This window comes from Rhinoraja longicauda, chromosome 1 (genome assembly GCF_053455715.1).
Source record: "Rhinoraja longicauda isolate Sanriku21f chromosome 1, sRhiLon1.1, whole genome shotgun sequence".
Classification (NCBI taxonomy): Eukaryota; Metazoa; Chordata; class Chondrichthyes; order Rajiformes; family Arhynchobatidae; genus Rhinoraja; species Rhinoraja longicauda.
This window is the reverse complement of record NC_135953.1, coordinates 56794755-56812620: the sequence shown is the minus strand read 5'-3', so window position 1 is coordinate 56812620 and position 17866 is coordinate 56794755. Positions and strand designations below refer to the sequence as shown.

The 17866-nt window shown below is 40.6% G+C and overlaps 1 protein-coding gene across 1 annotated transcript; it reads left to right on the top strand.

Moving 5' to 3' along the window:
• The first annotated feature begins 478 nt into the window (after window positions 1-478).
• LOC144599450 (platelet-derived growth factor receptor-like protein) lies at window positions 479-14293 on the top strand. Its single transcript, XM_078410375.1, has 6 exons — window positions 479-711; window positions 3366-3675; window positions 5866-6017; window positions 6246-6539; window positions 8235-8374; window positions 12364-14293. Exons 1-6 carry the CDS (start codon window positions 654-656, stop codon window positions 12553-12555), a joined length of 1146 nt encoding a protein of 381 aa, XP_078266501.1. The 5' UTR covers window positions 479-653; the 3' UTR covers window positions 12556-14293.
• The last annotated feature ends 3573 nt before the right edge of the window (window positions 14294-17866 follow it).

Sequence of the window (17866 nt, the reverse complement as noted above, 5' to 3'; positions counted from 1 at the left end):
TAGACCTTGGCGGACCGAGCTCAAGTGTTCGGACAATAGGATAATGCGAGAAGTGGATGGAGTGGGGTGATCACCGGACAGAGAGAGGATGGGGGGGTGCTTAAAATCAAAGAGGAGTCGAACTTCCAGAGATGCTGCCTGACACACTGAGTTACTCCAGCATTTTGTGTCTATTCTCAATGTTCATACCATTGCGTTGTAACCTCCTCAAGCAGAATATGAGGTGCTGTTCCCCCAGTTTGCTTGTGGCCTCACTCTGGTTGGAGATCTTCTTAAGGAAACTGTGCATTAATAAGGACTTGTGTTACATGTCACATTTATTGCAACTCCATATTAAAGCAGTGAATCTTTCTTGAAGTGTTGTATATTACAATGGCTTTTTGTTAAACAGTTAATTCTATTCTCTCATCAAACTGTAGCTTCACGTTTCCCGCAGAGGGCAGTCTTCCTTCAAAAGAGGAAATACTTAACCCAACTCTGAAAAAACATTTTATTTCTGATTCCTTTGAAAATTCCAGACAACTTCTTCCAGACTGGTTTTTTTTAACAGCAGCTTACCAACCTCTTGCAACAACATTAGCAGTCTCAGAAAAAAATCTTTCAAAGAAAATCAATTGCTGAAAGACCACAACGCTGCTTAGAAAAGTTGTAAAATGAAGTTTTATGTTGTTTTGCTGCTTGCCTTTTTCACCGTATTACTTTTACAAATGGGTAAGTAATGAGGAGTTTTCAACCGGACAACGCTGCTGACGCGTTTAATGTTGACTTTGATTATTTTTAGATAGTACTGTACTTTTGTCTGGATTTCCTCACAACTGGTTTTATCTGTGACTGCAACGGTGAACATTTGCACATTATTTTCCGTGTGTTTTTGGGGAGTGCGTGAAGAAGCTAGTCCGGGGTAGAGACATTTATGAACGTCTGCCACTCTGGTCTACTTAGCCGACATCAAAGCTACTTGTATCGAATTACATCTAGCAGTAGATGCATACAAAAAGGTAGACGCCTTGCAGTTAATTCCATTGGATAATTCCCGGAGGAGTCTAAACAAGCATACTGCAACCGTGGTCTCACTGTTGAACGGTTTCAGCTTCGTAGAATAGTACAATTTGAGGTGTAAATCCAAACCCTAGCTTTCAAGAGAAGCACCTCGTGGCATACGTGATTTTTGTCTCGATATAATATGTTTTTTAAGTGTGGTGGCCATTTATACGGTGGCAAATCTGTTTGAAACTTGGCTCAAGAGCTTCCGTTGACTCCTCTCCACCCACTGGCTCTGGCTACAAGCCTCAAGAAATATTTAAAGTTGTTGCAAATGTCATGCACTGTGAAGAATGAAGGGAGTTAACCTCCATCTACTCAATAACCAAAATTCTGTAGCTTTTTGCTCTGGTTTATTTCATCCACATGTTTAAACTATAATATTTTATTCTTAATGTTTTAATGTTTTATGCTCTATTCTTAGTTGTTTACTGTATGTTCGTGTGGTTACTTGCGAACGGAGCACCAAGGCACATTCCTTGTATGTGTACACACTTGGCAAATAAACTTATTCAATTCAATCAGAGTGATGCACATGGAAGGAAAGAGCTCCAGAATTGAGACTGGAAAAGCCTTTTCTCCAGTCTGGGATGTATATCAGATGCTCAATATGTCAGACCCCAACCTCTTTTTTATCTAATCAGCAGATGTGGGTACAACTGGAGATCTTAGAAACATAGAAAAATAGGTGCAGGAGTAGGCCATTCAGCCCTTCGATCCAATATGATCATGGCTAATCATCTAAAATCAGTAACCGGTTCCTGCTTTTTCCCCATAACCTTTGATTCCTTGAGCCAAACATTTTGCCAGCATCTGGCAGGAATGAGGTCCAGAGCACTTAAGAGAACTTTACTTGGGCAACTGGAAATAGTATCAGATCTAGACCAGCTACTCTGTTGCCCCCCCCCCCCAAGCTACTCTGTTAGACCCCCAAGCTATGCACATAATGTCATATACTTCAGAGAGAGCAGGAGTAAATATTACATGCAGATATTTAGTCCTAAACAAAACACAGAAAAATATTGTGGACACATGTAAATCTCTTACTTTCAAAAACAGGAGTATTAATAATTTTGAACAAAGAAATGCAGAGCATTAAACAAACATCTCTTACTTGTGAAGAGCCTTGGGAGGTAAAGTGTGAGTCTTCAGAGAGGAGGCCGAGGCAAGGAGGTTACATTTCAATCGGTTCTGTGTGTGTGTTCCGATATTTAAACTTGTGACTTATTGCAGTGATGGCAGGAATGTTATTGCAATGCGTTTGTTGCAGGATGTGGGATGTCACTGCTGCTGTCACTGGTCACTACACCTGTGGGAACTTTCTCCAGATGTGGCTCCTCAAGGACCGAGTTAGGGAACTGGAGCAGCAGCTGGATGACCTGTGGTCCATCCGGGAAAACGAATGCTTCCTGGACAGGACTTACAGTCAGGTCATCACTCCGAGAGTACAGGATGTGCGACAGTTATAGGCGGAAAGGAAGGGGATGAAATGAGTGCAGGAGTCCTCAGTGGATGTACCTCTTGAAAACAGGTACATCCTCTTTGGAGCTGTCGGGGCAGACGACACTTTCAGTCCGAGTGGCGGACAGGTCTGTGACTCGAATCCTGGCACTGAGGCTTGACCAGTGAGACTGACGTCAGGCAGAACCTTAGTGGTGGGTGACTCCATTGTGAAAGGTGCGGACAGGAGATTCTGTGGCGACAGGTGAGACTCGAGGAAGGTGTGCTACCTCCCTGTTGCCAGGGTCCAAGACGTCACAGACCAACTGCAAGACATCTTCGAGACGGAAGGGGAGCAGCAGGAAGTAGTTGTGTATGTAGGCACAAATGACATGGGTAAGAAGAGGACAGAGGTTGTGCAAAGTGAGTATAAAGAATTAGGTAGGAGGCTGAAAAGCAGGACTTCTAGGGTGGTTATCTCTGGGTTGCTTCCAGTTCCTTGTACTAGTGAGGGTAGGAACAGGGAGATAGGGAGCTGAATGTGTGGCCGAGGAGTTGGTGCAAGGGGCAGGGATATAGATTTCTAGACCACTGAGATCTCTTCTGGGGCAGGGGTGACCTGTACAAAAGAAATGGGTTGCATCTTAATTGGAAAGGGACCAACATTCTGGCAGGCATGTTTTACTGTGCCTCCTTAGTGTAGAACATATGAAATATGTTATAATTGACCAATTAACATTGTATCAAAGTTTTGATTGATTATAGTTATTACTTAAGCATTTGGCTGTATTCAATGATTTCTGTAAACTGAATTATCTGACAAAAATTCACTAAGATTTTATTACTGTGACATTGTTCTGAAAATATTTTTGTTTTGTTTTCAGGCGATTGCCAAAAGAAGAAAAGGACCCCACAACAGATCAAGAAAAATAAACAGAAAGCAGCCAGACAGAATACAATTCGAGTAGTAAATAAAAAAAATGCAGCAAGGGGTCGACAGCTGAAAAAGGAGAGAATGTTTCTTGACAGAGACCTGAAGCCCACCTTCATCATGACACAAGTTTTGGATAAGGGTCGATTCCAGAAACCAAAAGAGTCATTGAATCTAACCGTGGGGCAGTCTATTGAACTGCGTTGTAAAGGGGATAACATTGGCTGGGATTATCCATCCTACCAAAACAACTCTAGGTTAAGGTAAACGGCTAAATCTGCAGGTGCTGAAATGTGAGATGTGTGCAGAAACTGCTGGAAATGCTCAGCAGGTCAAGCTGTAGAGAGAGAGAAAGAGTTAATTCAGATCAATTCCAAAGTTGTCACCAACCTCAGATGTTTATTTTCTTCAAACAAATAAATATTGGCTCCTGTCCTTGCAAACTACTGCTCTTACTTAAGCCTTTTATTTCTTTCAAGTCCTTGAATGTGATGTACCCTCCCAAATTGTAAATACTCCTTTCTTGGTAGTTACTGTAAGAATCCTGCAGACAGATTCCCAACCCTTCCACCATGTGTAAGCGGCACATCAACATTATTCAATGTCATCCTGTGAAAAGTAATCTTGTCCTTCTTGACCTGTGTACTGCCATTGTTGAGATTTGCTACATCAACCTTCCCCCAGTGCCCACACTGTCATTCAATGTGTATGGTAGGAAAATAACTGCAGATGCTGGTACAAATCGAAGGTATCACAAAATGCTGGAGTAACTCAGCAGGTCAGGCAGCATCTAGGAGAGAGGGAGAGAGACATTTCGGGTCGAGACCTTCCAGTCTGAAGAAGGGTCTCGACCCGAAACGTCACCCATACCCTCTCTCCTAGATGCTGCCTGATCTGCTGAGTTACTCCAGCAGTTTGTGATACCTCCAATGTGTATGGCCTCACTTGCCTGTTTCCATTCTTATTTATTCAGTTGTAGACGAAGAGTCACCTGCAGCGCCCCATCCTCTGAGATCTCTGCACTTGTGATTTATTGACGTCCATAAGATTAATTGGGTCACCATTGCCACAGCTACCAAGCTACCAAGGCCCGGAGTTTGAAATTATTTCCCTCACTCTTTTTGTTGCCCCCTAAAAACCTATATCTTTGAACATGCTCCCAGTCATTTTCCCTGACTCATTTTAAAACTTCACGAGATACTTTAGAAGTTTTTCTTCCATGGTGAAAGCATTATAAGAACAGAAATAATATTTACTCTTTTAGTTTTGCTTATTACTGTATTTTCAGAAAATGAGACATCTGTTATGATTGGAAGTTGAATATTTTCTGGCTTTATGATCTGAGTTATGGTTCTGGGAGGTAAAAAGCAAGAAAGACCTTCATCAGTTCAGATAATTTAACAGCTTGATTTTTCTTCCACGAGGAAGTGATCTTCATGATTTCTGTGGGTTACCTGTTGAGAAGAGAGACAACAAAACCTAAAAGGTCAAATAGACCTTTTAACTCCAGCAAGTTTAATCAATTGGTCGTGGAGCAAGATAAATAATCACATTACTCCAGAAGAAAGGTGCAAAAAAACAGACAGGTTTCAAGAGAGATTTGAGCATCAAAAAGTATCCCTCCTCACCCATCCCACATGATGAACTGTAATGTGCGAGGGACTCCATTTTAAAATAGTTAACAGCATGTTGATCAAATCTATTATAAAAGCAGTAAATGCTTATGTAGTTTGCAAGGAAAATAAATGGTAATATTTATTAAATACTTTGTATTGTGCCATTGCTGAAATATTAGAATGTCACATATGTCAAGTTCTGCATTTAAGTTTAAATCAGTGTTCTGGTATTTCACAAGATTAATGATGGAGATCAAAACAAGGTTTTCTAAAATTTAATTTTCTGGGATACTTTACCCGCAGTTGTTCACAGCTCATGAGATTAACTCAGAAATCTGAAGAAGGGTCCTAGCCCAAAACTCACCTGTCCATTCCCTCCACAAATGCTGCCTGACACGAGGAGTTCCTCCAGCACTTCGTCATTGAGACTTCAGATGCTGGAGCAAAACACAATGTTTAAAAAAAAATTTGTGCAAAGCCTTTTGTTTCATGTCGTAACATGACAAACAAGTAAAAACAAGGAACTGCAGATGCTGGTTTACAAAGTGTCAGAGTAACTCATCAGGCCAGGCAGTATTTCAGGAGAACGTGGACAGGTGATGTTTTTAGTCAGGACCCTTCTTCAGACAGGCAAACAAAGATAATGCTCAACGCAACATTTAAGCAGCAATTAGACAGGAATATCGATTGGACAGGTTTAGAGGGATTTGGGCAAATGCAGTCAATAGGGACCAGTGTAGATGGGACATGTTGGTGGGCAAGTTGGGTCGAAGGACCTGTTTCCATATTGTGTGACTCTATGTCTCTAATAGTGAAATTGGATTCTTTTTCACTTAGTATAATACAGCACCAAAAGTACAGTCAGTTACGACTTGACAAAGCAAGGACTACGGACACTGGGGAGTACAGTTGCTGGGTAAGACTCTGTGATGGGCCGGAGTGCAGCAAAGATGACCTGAAAATGGGAAACACATACATCTTCTTCACAGGTAAGTAGTTTCTGTTGAAGTATTTATTTTAGAAATTAAACTTCTAAATTTTAAACATAGCAGGACATGTTTTATTCGCTTATATTTGCTAATCTGTTTTTTTAATTGGATAAAGATAGTCATTTATCAGTGTTCGATTTTTAAGCAGGTGATTGCTATATGGTGATTAAGAGCAATTATAAATGATATTGGCAAGTCGTTTTGTTTCTATTTATTTCATTTACCCAGATCCAGCTGAACTATTTGTCCCATCTATCAATTATTTTGATATAATCTACCTTCGATCTGATCAACCTGCAATAATCCCTTGTCGGGTTAGCACACCTTTGGCTCATGTTACACTGCATCGAGAATTTCCTCCTCAAGAAATTCCTGCCGACGGATTGCTCATTAGCTATGATGCAATGAAAGGATTTATTATTCACCGGCCCAATCTCAAACAGAAGGGAGTCCTACACTGTGTGGCAAACCTGAAAGGAATTCAGCAGACTTCAAGCAATTACCTGCTCCTTTATGCTGAAGGTAACATCAAATATCATAATAAAAACAAATTTATTCAGCATTATAGCAGCAAACACTGCCTACTTTCTTAAGTACATAGACGTCCTTAAAGATGTTCACATTTTGTTTAAACACTTTAAATTCGACAAAAGCAACAACATTAATACAGAGTAAAGCACAAAGTGCTGAAGTACCTCAGTGGTTCAGGCAGCATCGTTGGAGGGAATAGACAGGCGACGATTAAGGATAAGACCATTCTTCATGAAGGATCCTGATCCAAAACATCATTTATCCTTTCCCTCCACAGATGTTGCCGGGCCCATTCAGCAGATACATTAGATACATGTGGTGTACAAAAAAACTGGAAGGCGGCTAAATTCAAGAAAGGCTACAAAGAAAAATCTGGGAACTGTAGACAATAAGCCCAACATCCTTGTTGAGAGAGTTACAAGAGAGAATTCAGAGGAGTATGTTAGACAATAGACAATAGAAAATAGGTGCAGGAGTAGGCCATTCGGCCCTTCGAGCCAGCACCGCCATTCAATGTGATCATGGCTCGTAACATGACAATACATTCATTTTGAAAGAGGGGTTGAATAGTCAGAATGGCTTTGCCAGTGGGAGATAGTGTCCCACAGATTTGAAGTTTCTAATTTTGAAGTAAGCAAAAAGTTTGACGAGGGTAGGGCCATAAACATGGGTTGGATGGACGTCAACGTCTTTGAGAAGGTTCCATATAGTAGGCTGCTATGGAAATTTAGATTGCATGGGATCCATAGAGCTAGGTAATGGAATGCATAATTGGCTGAATGGGGGGAAGCAGAGGATGATGGTGGAAGGTTGTTTTTTAGACTGGAGTCATGTGACTAGTTGTGTCCCAGGGATCAGTGCTGGACAGATTGCTGTTTTTCTTCTAAATCAATGATTTGAATAAGAATTTACAAAGCATGATTAGTGAGTTTGCAGATTACACCAAAATAAGTGGTATTTTATACAGCAAAGATTAGTTTAGTTTAGAGAAATGGGCCCTTCGGTCCACACCGACAAGCGATCCACACACACATACACAATCCTACACATACTATGGACAATTTTACACTGATACCAAGCCAATTAACCTTCAAACCTTTGGACATCTTTGGAGTGTTGGCAGGAGGCTGATGTCAGAGAAAACCCACGCAGTCATGGGCAGAATGTACAAACTCCACACAGACAGCAACCGTAGTTGGGATCGAACCCAGGTCTATGGTGCTGCAAGGCAGCAATTCTACTGCTGCACCACTGATGGGTACCAAGAATTAGAGGGACCTTGATCAGTTGGACAAGTGGGATGAGGAACAGATAATGGAGTTTAATTTAGATGTGTTGAGTGTTGCATTTTGGGAAGTCAAACCAGGGCAGGATCTTTGCAGTGAAGGGTAGAACGTTGTAGTGGAGAGGGATCTAGAAGTACTAGTGAAAATGGCACCCGGATATCAATGACTTTGGGGGAAAAGTGAAGTATTGAAATGAAGGCAAAAAGTCAGTCATGCAAAATAATTATTGATAATCAAAATTCCATGGTATATGAGAATCGCAGAATCTTAAAAGCTCACGCATATGTTTTACACTATGGCATGAAAATAGAAAAATCTCCCCATAATTTATACAGTAAATTTTGATTACAATGTCTTAACCTGATGCTTTGACACAAGTACTTTACTGGTCACATTTCAGCTTTCCGTGGCCCTCCATCTGCAACTATAGAGGCTTCATCAAACACAGTGAGTGGTGGGGAACAAGTCAATGTGACCTGCACTGTTCTGGGACACCCAGACCTACATGTGGACATCACTTGGAAATATCCAGGGCAGCAGGTAATATTTTGTATTGCTCAACTTCTAATTTAAAAAAAATCTTACCATAAATAGATTTTCTGTAGTGAGATTGAGATTCGGGGTCCTCATGTTTTACTGCAAACTATATCATAAATACTGATAAAGCAATATGTGAATGGTCAGATTAGCACAAGTTTGCCATTGATTTTTCTTAATTTAAATGAGAGTATTTTTACAATGAAAAGATGCTTACTCTCAAATAGCTTCAGTAATTGGGAGATTTTCTTGATGGAGAAGTTCTTTCCCCACGGAAGGGAAGAGCTTTAACTGGAAATTATTGATTAAAAAAATGTAGATTACATTGTGCAAAGCACATGCCGGGGTTATGGGGAGAAGGCAGGTGAATGGGGTTGAGAGGGAAAGACAGATCAGCCATGATTGAATGGCGGAATAGACTTGATGGACCAAATGGCTTAATTCTGGTCCTATCATTTATGTAAAAGGCATTTGGATATGTACACGGATAGAAAAGGTTCAGAGGGATATGGGCAAGTTGGTCTGCCATTCATCCAAATTTTACTATTTGCAGAAATTCATTAAATTTTAAAAGATGGTAATAGATTCAATCAAGAAAATGTGACTAATAGAATAGATACGGAACATATTCAGTATAGTTTCCAACACTGTTTCCCCTGACTGTAGTGTAAATTACAAGGAAGGGCCTTGTAATGTACCGAAGAAGGGTCTCGACCTGAAACATCACCCATTCCTTCTCTCCAGAGATGCTGCCTGACTCGCTGAGTTACTCCAGCATTTTGTGTCAACCTTCGATTTAATCCAGCATCTGCAGTTCTTTCCTACACAAGGAAGGGTCTGTTCTCTTGAAGCAGATAAGGATGGGTAAAGCCCTGGAGCCTGACCAAGTGTAACCTAGGACATTATGTGAATCCAGGAAAAAAAAATAGCGAGGGGCTTGCCAGAGATCATTGCATCTTTGTTAGTCATGGGTGAGGTACCCAAAGACCGGAGGAGGGCTAATGTGCTTTTCAAAGGCTGCAAGGACATATAAGGAAAGTACGAACAAGTGCTTTTAACTTGAACAAATGCAAAACGTTGGATTCTAGTAAATTAAACTAAAGTGGCATTTGGACATTGTCAGTGCCCTGGAGAGTGTTATAGAACAAAGACCTGGGGAGGAAATACATTGTTACCTGAAACTGGCAACACAAGAGGGTGGTGTTGCCTACATTGGCCAGGGCATTAAGTACAAGAGTTGGGACATTGTGTTGCCAACATTACTGAGACCATTGTGGAGTATACAGAGGGTGGTCAGTGTATGGAATAATGATTGAATGGTGGAGTAGACTTGATGGGCCAAATAGCCTAATTCTGCTCCTATCACTTATGAACATGCTGCCAGAAGAAGTGGTAGAGGTGGGTACAATTGTAACATTTAAAAGACAGTTAGACGTGTGCATGGATAGGAAAGATTAAAAGACGGAGGGATTAAAAGTACCATTAGCAAATTTGCAGATGATACTAAGTTGGGGGGTAGTGTGAATTGTGAGGAAGATGCAATAAGGCTGCAGGGTGACCTGGACAGGTTGTGTGAGTGGGCGGATACATGGCAGATGCAGTTTAATGTAGATAAGTGTGAGGTTATTCACTTTGGAAGTAAGAATAGAAAGGCAGATTATTATCTGAATGGTGTCAAGTTAGGAGGAGGGGGAGTTCAACGAGATCTGGGTGTCCTAGTGCATCAGTCAATGAAAGGAAGCATGCAGGTTCAGCAGGCAGTGAAGAAAGCCAATGGAATGTTGGCCTTCGTAACAAGAGGAGTTGAGTATAGGAGCAAAGAGGTCCTTCTACAGTTGTACCGGGCCCTGGTGAGACCGCACCTGGAGTACTGTGTGCAGTTTTGGTCTCCAAATTTGAGGAAGGATATTCTTGCTATGGAGGGCGTGCAGCGTAGGTTCACTAGATTAATTCCCGGAAATGCGGGACTGTCATATGTTGAAAGGCTGGAGCGATTGGGCTTGTATACACTGGAATTTAGAAGGATGAGGGGGGATCTTATTGAAACATATAAGATAATTAGGGGATTGGACACATTAGAGGCAGATAACATGTTCCCAATGTTGGGGGAGTCCAGAACAAGGGGCCACAGTTTGAGAATAAGGGGTAGGCCATTTAGAACGTAGATGAGGAAGAACTTTTTCAGTCAGAGGGTGGTGAAGGTGTGGAATTCTCTGCCTCAGAAGGCAGTGGAGGCCAGTTCGTTGGATGCTTTCAAGAGAGAGCTGGATAGAGCTCTTAAGGATAGCGGAGTGAGGGGGTATGGGGAGAAGGCAGGAACGGGGTATTGATTGATAGTGATCAGCCATGATCGCATTGAATGGCGGTGCTGGCTCGAAGGGCTGAATGGCCTACTCCTGCACCTATTGGCTATTGTCTATTTAGTGATCCAAGCCAAAAGCAGGTAATCAGGACTAGGTGTGTTCAGCATAGGTCCAGAAGACATAGGAGCAGAATTAGGCCATTTGGCCCATAGCTAATCAATTTTTCCCTCTCAACCCCATTCTCCTGTCTTCTCCCCCTAACCAAGGGCAAGTTGGACCAAAGGGTCTGTATCAGTGCGATGACTATGTAATTTTGCACGTGTAATTCGAGTGCCAAATTCTGTTGATGCTCGATATCTTAAATATGAACATAAAGATGCAGTAAATGCCTAATAAGTAAGACAGCATCTGCAGACAAAGAGCGAATGTTAATCTTTAAGGTTAGTGATCTTTTCTCAGAATCAATATTGCCTTCATGAATCGTTGCCCTGGAAGTGTTAGGAGGATTGGAATACACATTACTGGAACCAATTTGGTTCATTCTTGTTAAATCCCCATACAATTTCTGTGTTATGCTTTGACACAACCTCCTATTTATAAATACAGCACAACACGAAGCACCACATGGCAAACGAGTGGAAAAGAATGCACAACAAAGGAAAATAGACTTGTTTACATGTAGATCAGGAAACATTTACTTTAAGTTAGGTATAACCAGAAGACAACTCATCTTGTGGCCCAGATGAATGATACCTTCCATCCCTAGTTCTTGCATAGCCCTATCTAACTTGGATAAAATAAAGTAGCATTTTGTTCTGCTGTGGTTTCTGGGGAAAGATCAGAAAAAAGAAAAATGGGAATTTAATTAGCTCAATTGACCTGTGGGATTTGTCAAAATAATATGCTAATCCAAAGGTCTGAAAATGTTTGTACTGTTATTGAGACATAGAACCTGCAAACTTAATGTACTCAATTGATTTCCTGACAGTAAATTATAATGATTCATCGGAAGATATGAAATTCTGATTATCTCACTTAAGTTCAAACATCTGGTGGTAAGTTGCAGTTCCCTTGTTGAGGCCCCAATTGTGACATTCTAAGAGTGCAGAAGAGAGATTGATTCTGCGATCTGCCCGATGTTTACAGCACAATACCAGGCCCATAAAGGAAGATTTTTGTTCATTATTTAAATAATTCAAGTATAACTCTTTTTAGATTACTGCTTCAATGTGATCAACGATTCAATCAATCCATGGTGTTTCTATTGTCATATGTGCAAACAGTGAAATTATTTTCTTACATACAGTCCAGTACAGTATTCCCATACCCAAGCACGTTCCCGATTAGCAAGTGCACAGATACAGTCTACTGAGCCCGCATTCAAGAGGTGCCATGTTGGGCGCCATTTTTAAAGTCCAGTCCGTGCTCTAGTTCTTCTGAGTGGTGCCCAATCCAGGTGAGCCCAGGCTGCTGCGGGCCTCCAGCCATCTCCTTCCTTGGACTTGACATCCCTCTCCTCGTCCATCCACCATTGCACCCCAGGGGTGCCTTCCGCAGCGGACCTTGAAGGTGTGGTAGGCCAGACCCCAGTTCCCTGAAGTTGAATGTGATAGACCACACTGTGTGTTTCTGGCAGTGTTATTTGGATGTAATTGAGGTCAGTATCTGATACTATTTCTGCTTTAATAGGATGAAAGGCCAGTGATCATCACAAACAGCTGGAGGTTAATAGATCAACAAAATGGACACACTATCAGATTATCAAAGAGTATGCTATATATTGATGACATTGAAACAATTGATGTAGGTGATTATCTCTGCACAGCTCAGAATGTGATGGGACAAACAACAGTGGCCACGGCAGTGTTTTTTCATTGGTAACACTTTCTTCGTTGGAAGATTCAATCCAAGTACAGCTGGACTGTGTGTGGAGAAGGTCTGTGTACCAGGCAGTGCTAGATCCTACCTTTTAAGTGAATTCTTGCGCCAAATATTTGTTTCTCCTCTCACTGCAGGGTCATGATATATTCCAGAGACAGGATTCCAGTTTGAAAAAGATGAGCACATTTAACATCAGCTATTTGCAACGAGCTTTTGTACAAACTCCTTCACCTCTTAACAAGTACTTTAAAACCACAGATGTCTTAAGCACAGGAATTCCACAGGAGGGCCCTTTAATAACACAAAAGAACTAGGTGTATTTCAAAAAACGACACAAAGTGCTGGAGTAACTCAGCGGGTCAGGCAGCATCTCTGGGGAATATGGATAGGTGACATTTTGTGTCGGCATCCTTCTTCAGTCTAAAGAAAGGTCCTGACCCAAAACACCTACCCATGTTCTCCAGCACATTGCTTTTTTTTGTAAACCAGCATCTACAGTTTCTTGGTTTTTCAGGTAGTTTTCACCCTGGGTTGAAAGCCAGACCAGCTGGCAGAAACTACAATATTCTCCTCCATTTGTAAGTTTCAAATGAGACCGTTAATGAGCTGCAATGATTTCCATTTGCCATTACCCACCATCATATCTTCACAAACCACCTCCCATTTCTTATGAACTTTTTTCCTCCAAGTAAATCTTGAGACAAAAATTAAAGTTCACATGTAAGCTGATAACACCCTGATAAAATCTCCTGACACTTCTAGATCTGTCCACTGTTCGAGCTTTCAGACTTCTTGTTAGGCTCCGTTAGATGAACAGATGGATCTCTTGTTATAGATTGGGGAAGCAAAGCCACACATTTTCATTCCACCACATAAATTCCAGCTCTCTCTGGTAGTTCTCTGAAGCTGAACTTTTGAAGTTTGCACTCAATGTCACACTTGACCCCTAGAAAAACATTACCCACGTCCACAGTAACAGTAGAATTATCCTTTTCCATTCCTTTGGCAATACTGCCGTGCCTAAACTTACCTGCTGTTGAAACTCTGGTCTCTGCGTCCATTACATCTAGGCTTGATCATTACAGTGCACATATCGGTCTTCCACATTCTACTTTTTGTCACCTTGAGGCCAACCAAACCTTGCACTCTGCTCTCACCATCTCATTCATCCATAGTCCCTGTGCTTGCTGTGGTGTAAAATATGGTCAAAAGGAATTTGCTTATCTAGTAGTTTTTGCTTCTCATTCTCTGCTTTTTGTACGATTGCATAAATTAGAGCGGTAAAACATCTTTTTAATAAAAAAACTAAGTATAGCTTTAAGAAAATCTATATATAGCAAACAAATTCTGCATACCTGGGGTAACAGTTGTTTGACTGTTCATCATAAGTCTGTTATTTTGGAAGACATGTTTCCACAGATAAATAATCCCCAGTCAGTTGCATAAACATAAATGTCTGTCAAGCAGAGATCTGCTTAATTATTAAATGCCAATGATAACAATTCCTAATTATGTTAATAATTGTTATTTGCACTTGTGTTCCATGTAACAAGTACAAGTTATTTCTTTGTAAAAATACTTAAAGCATTTAGATTTAGATTTATAACAATTTGTAATCACGTTTGTACTGTCATAATAATTGTTTTATTGCTATTGAGATCACATTTAAAAAGTATTGATAAAATGTTAGAAAGTTTCTATTCCCTAATAGATGACAACTATTCCTAGTAGATGATTAAACAAGTAGCGTTATTCATTATATGATTACATTATGTATTCCATTTCATTATATAAATACGCATTGAAGTTGCTTCCTGGTATTTTTCTCTTCCTTTGAAGTTATGACAGTAAGGGGAAAAGGGTAGTTTTTTGGTGGCTCTATAAAGAATATTTTACTAACATCTAATGCAGGAACTCAGCAGTTCAATTATAATGGTAAGAATCATTTTCCATTGCGATCTTTTCCTTACTAAATGTTTTGATCAGGAGATTATAATGATATCCAGGAATATCAACTGGTTAATAATGACCCCAGAACGATTTGGCTTAATTCCATTTCATCATTATGCTTTCCATAGATATACACCTATCAACATTAACAATAATGACAGTGACACATTAGAACAGAATACAAATGATTTTGCACAGTAGTGCAATACATACACATTTTCCTTTCTTCCATCTGTCCTGGTAGCACAGCTGTACTTTGGCACAAAGCAGACATGCAAAATATCACCTGGTAAATTCTGTTTGAAATATAGCAGTGTTTCACTGAAATTTGTTGCGCTGTTGTGTCACGATTAAACAATATGAATTTATGGCATATGACTAATGCCATTGTATAGCAAAGGGATAATTGAATGCAAGATTCTGCCCTTGATCATCCTACCTTTATTTTCTCCAAAACAGACAGGTTTAACTTCAGCTCACAAAACAAACTGTGGGATACCCAGGGGTTAAATCCACTGCCCTCTCATTACATAGATACATAGCTACATAGACAAAAGGTGCAGGAGTAGGCCATTCGGCCCTTCAAGCCAGCACCGTCATGCAATTTGATCATGGCTGATCATCCACAATCAGTACCCCGTTCCTGCCTTCTCATCAACTCAAATCTGGATGCAAATTTGCTTCTACTGCATATGGCTTAGACTGCATTTTCTGAAGAATTGTCAATGGATGCTCCATTGTGTAATCAACAGCAAACCAGTTTGATGCTCAATTCTCTCCCAATTCTGCAGATGGATGTTGCAGATCTATAGAGCGAAGAGCTCTTTGCCTAGTTCAGTCCTTAGCTAACCAGATCTGCTGTTCAATGTTAATGTTATCTAAAGAATGTGGTGCACCAATTTGATGTTTCAGATATGGATGATACGAATCCTGGCGTGTTTTTTTAATAATAATTGAATCAGATTTAATCACTTGGTCTGAGGAGATTGGAGTGAGGAAGGACAGATCAAGTTAAAGTACAGATGGAGACTGGCACCCACGTTTCGGTGTAGATATTTGAGCCAGTGTATCGAGATAAAATTTTAAAATATTTGAATTCTCCTCCTCAAATTATTCTAGATGAAAAAAGTAGGCCAACCATATAGATATGGCCTGAATTCTCCACACTAATCTGAATTCTCCACACTAATCTGAATTCTCCACACTAATCTGAATTCTCCACACTAATCTGACCCAGGCTGAGCTGAGACCCTACATCAGAAGCAGAACAGGCTGCAAGCAACATGGCTTGGGGTGGGATACAGAGAACCCCTTCTCCCCACAATCACTTGTTAAAACAGTTCAATTAAGCTTAAATTATTAAAAAAATTCAAAAACCAATAATTTTTTGCTTAACATTTTATAAGAAAATTAGTCGTCATGGCTATCCCTCGAGGTCGAGGATGATGGCCTATATTCCGTACAGAATGAAGACGCCTGTGCGTGTGTTTGTTTAACGTGTACTTGATGTTTCACTCCAAGAAGCAGACGGTCCTTCACAAATCAATCAACTAATTCCAATGGCAAGGGAACCAAGACAAATGGAGCTGATAGATCTGTTGCAGCCTTCATCCGCCTTCACAGCCGTTAAGTTCAAGATAGCTTCATCTGCCTGGTTTGCCGTTGAGGTCTTGTAGGTTCGATTATTCTTAGTCCGAACCCTCATCCTCGACCTTACCGCCATTCTGCTGACTGGTTAGCACGCAACAAAAGCTTTTCACTGTACTTCAGTACACATAACAATAAACTAAACTAAACTGAACAAAGACAATCTGGAACAAAGAAGAGTTGGATGGCAATTTATGGATGGGATTGTTGGTCAGAAGCAAGCATGATTCTACAGGGTAATATCATATACAGCATTGGTTACCAACAAATTAAATTTACAAATTTTATATCAAATTTGTTTTACATCAATCTTTTCTGTCTAGATACACAAGAATATTTATCACAAGACAGGCAGAAAGGTAGTTATGGTTGGACCTTTGTAAATATGAACAAGTTTACTATATTTTGAACAACAGCATGACTGCCAGCCAGCATCTGATGAATAATTATGGAACTTAATCAGGTGGAGGCCAAGAAATTAAGTTATTCTTCATTGATTTTTATCTGCAGGATCTCTAAATCGAGATAATCAATGTGGGATCAGCCGACTGGCACCAATTCCCGAAATTGTTGCACACCCCCCCCCCCCCCCACTTCCAGCAGTTACCCAATGAGCTGGCACAACGTGACATGCATCAGGTTGTGGGAGTGGAGAAAGCGAGCAGCATGAAGGCGGCAGGTGTACTGGGTGCGTCCCTGGTGAACCGTGTGTGGGGCTGGGGGCTCCACGGCTCACCAGCCTGTGAATTCCCGCTGGTTTAAACCCCTCCCAATGCCACGTTTCTTCCCCCCGGCCTTGGGTTGTTAATTAATATTTACCCCCGTCACTATTATAGCTGATAATAGGCAATAACCAACAACCACCCCCTCCCACTGGTGTGTTATAGTGAGGACTTACTGTACTTGCAGTACCTAATAGTCTCAGTATGTAATGGAACATCTGTTATTGCACAGATATACGTTCCAATGCCAGTATGATGTAATCTTGTTATGTTTGGATGTAAACTTTCCATCAGGTTTTGTTGCATAATCTTCAGAGGAGCCTTAAATAGCTTTACCTTTCAATAGGCAAGTTATATAATCCAGGATTCCATTTAGGTCCTTAGTCAGTTGGGTGGCACCCCAGTTAACCATACCTATCTACATTTTCCCATTTCATGAGATACTGGGGCTGTGGCAGAAGACTGATAACAACCGCGATTAAGATCAGCAAGGACCACGCCCTGGCAAAGTCCTTGGTATTATGGCATAGAACATTTTAAATTCAATCTCCAGCTATGTGTCATTCCCAAGGACAGCATTTATTTACCATTTTACCAAGGTGATGGTGATAAATAATCTACCCGATTTGTAACCATTATCTTAAGCAAACATTTGAAACCTATTTGTTTAGCTGCTGTCTGTAACTATTATGTTGGCTTGGGACTAGTGTTACAATAATGTTAAAAGAGGCAAGATAAAATTGCTCAGGGAAAACATATCAGGGAGAATTCTCAGTTTCTGACAGTTTCACCATCAGGCTAGCACCCACCCAATAGAGAAAATTGACTAAGTTTATCTTGATCACAAGACACCACCAATTTGGTCAATAACCCAACAGTCAATTTGAGGTTATAGTAAGTGACATTAATAGAATGTACACCAATGGCCTGTAAAGCACACTATTTAGACGCTGCAAGAACCACTTAGCTTCTGACATATAGTCTCAATGTAA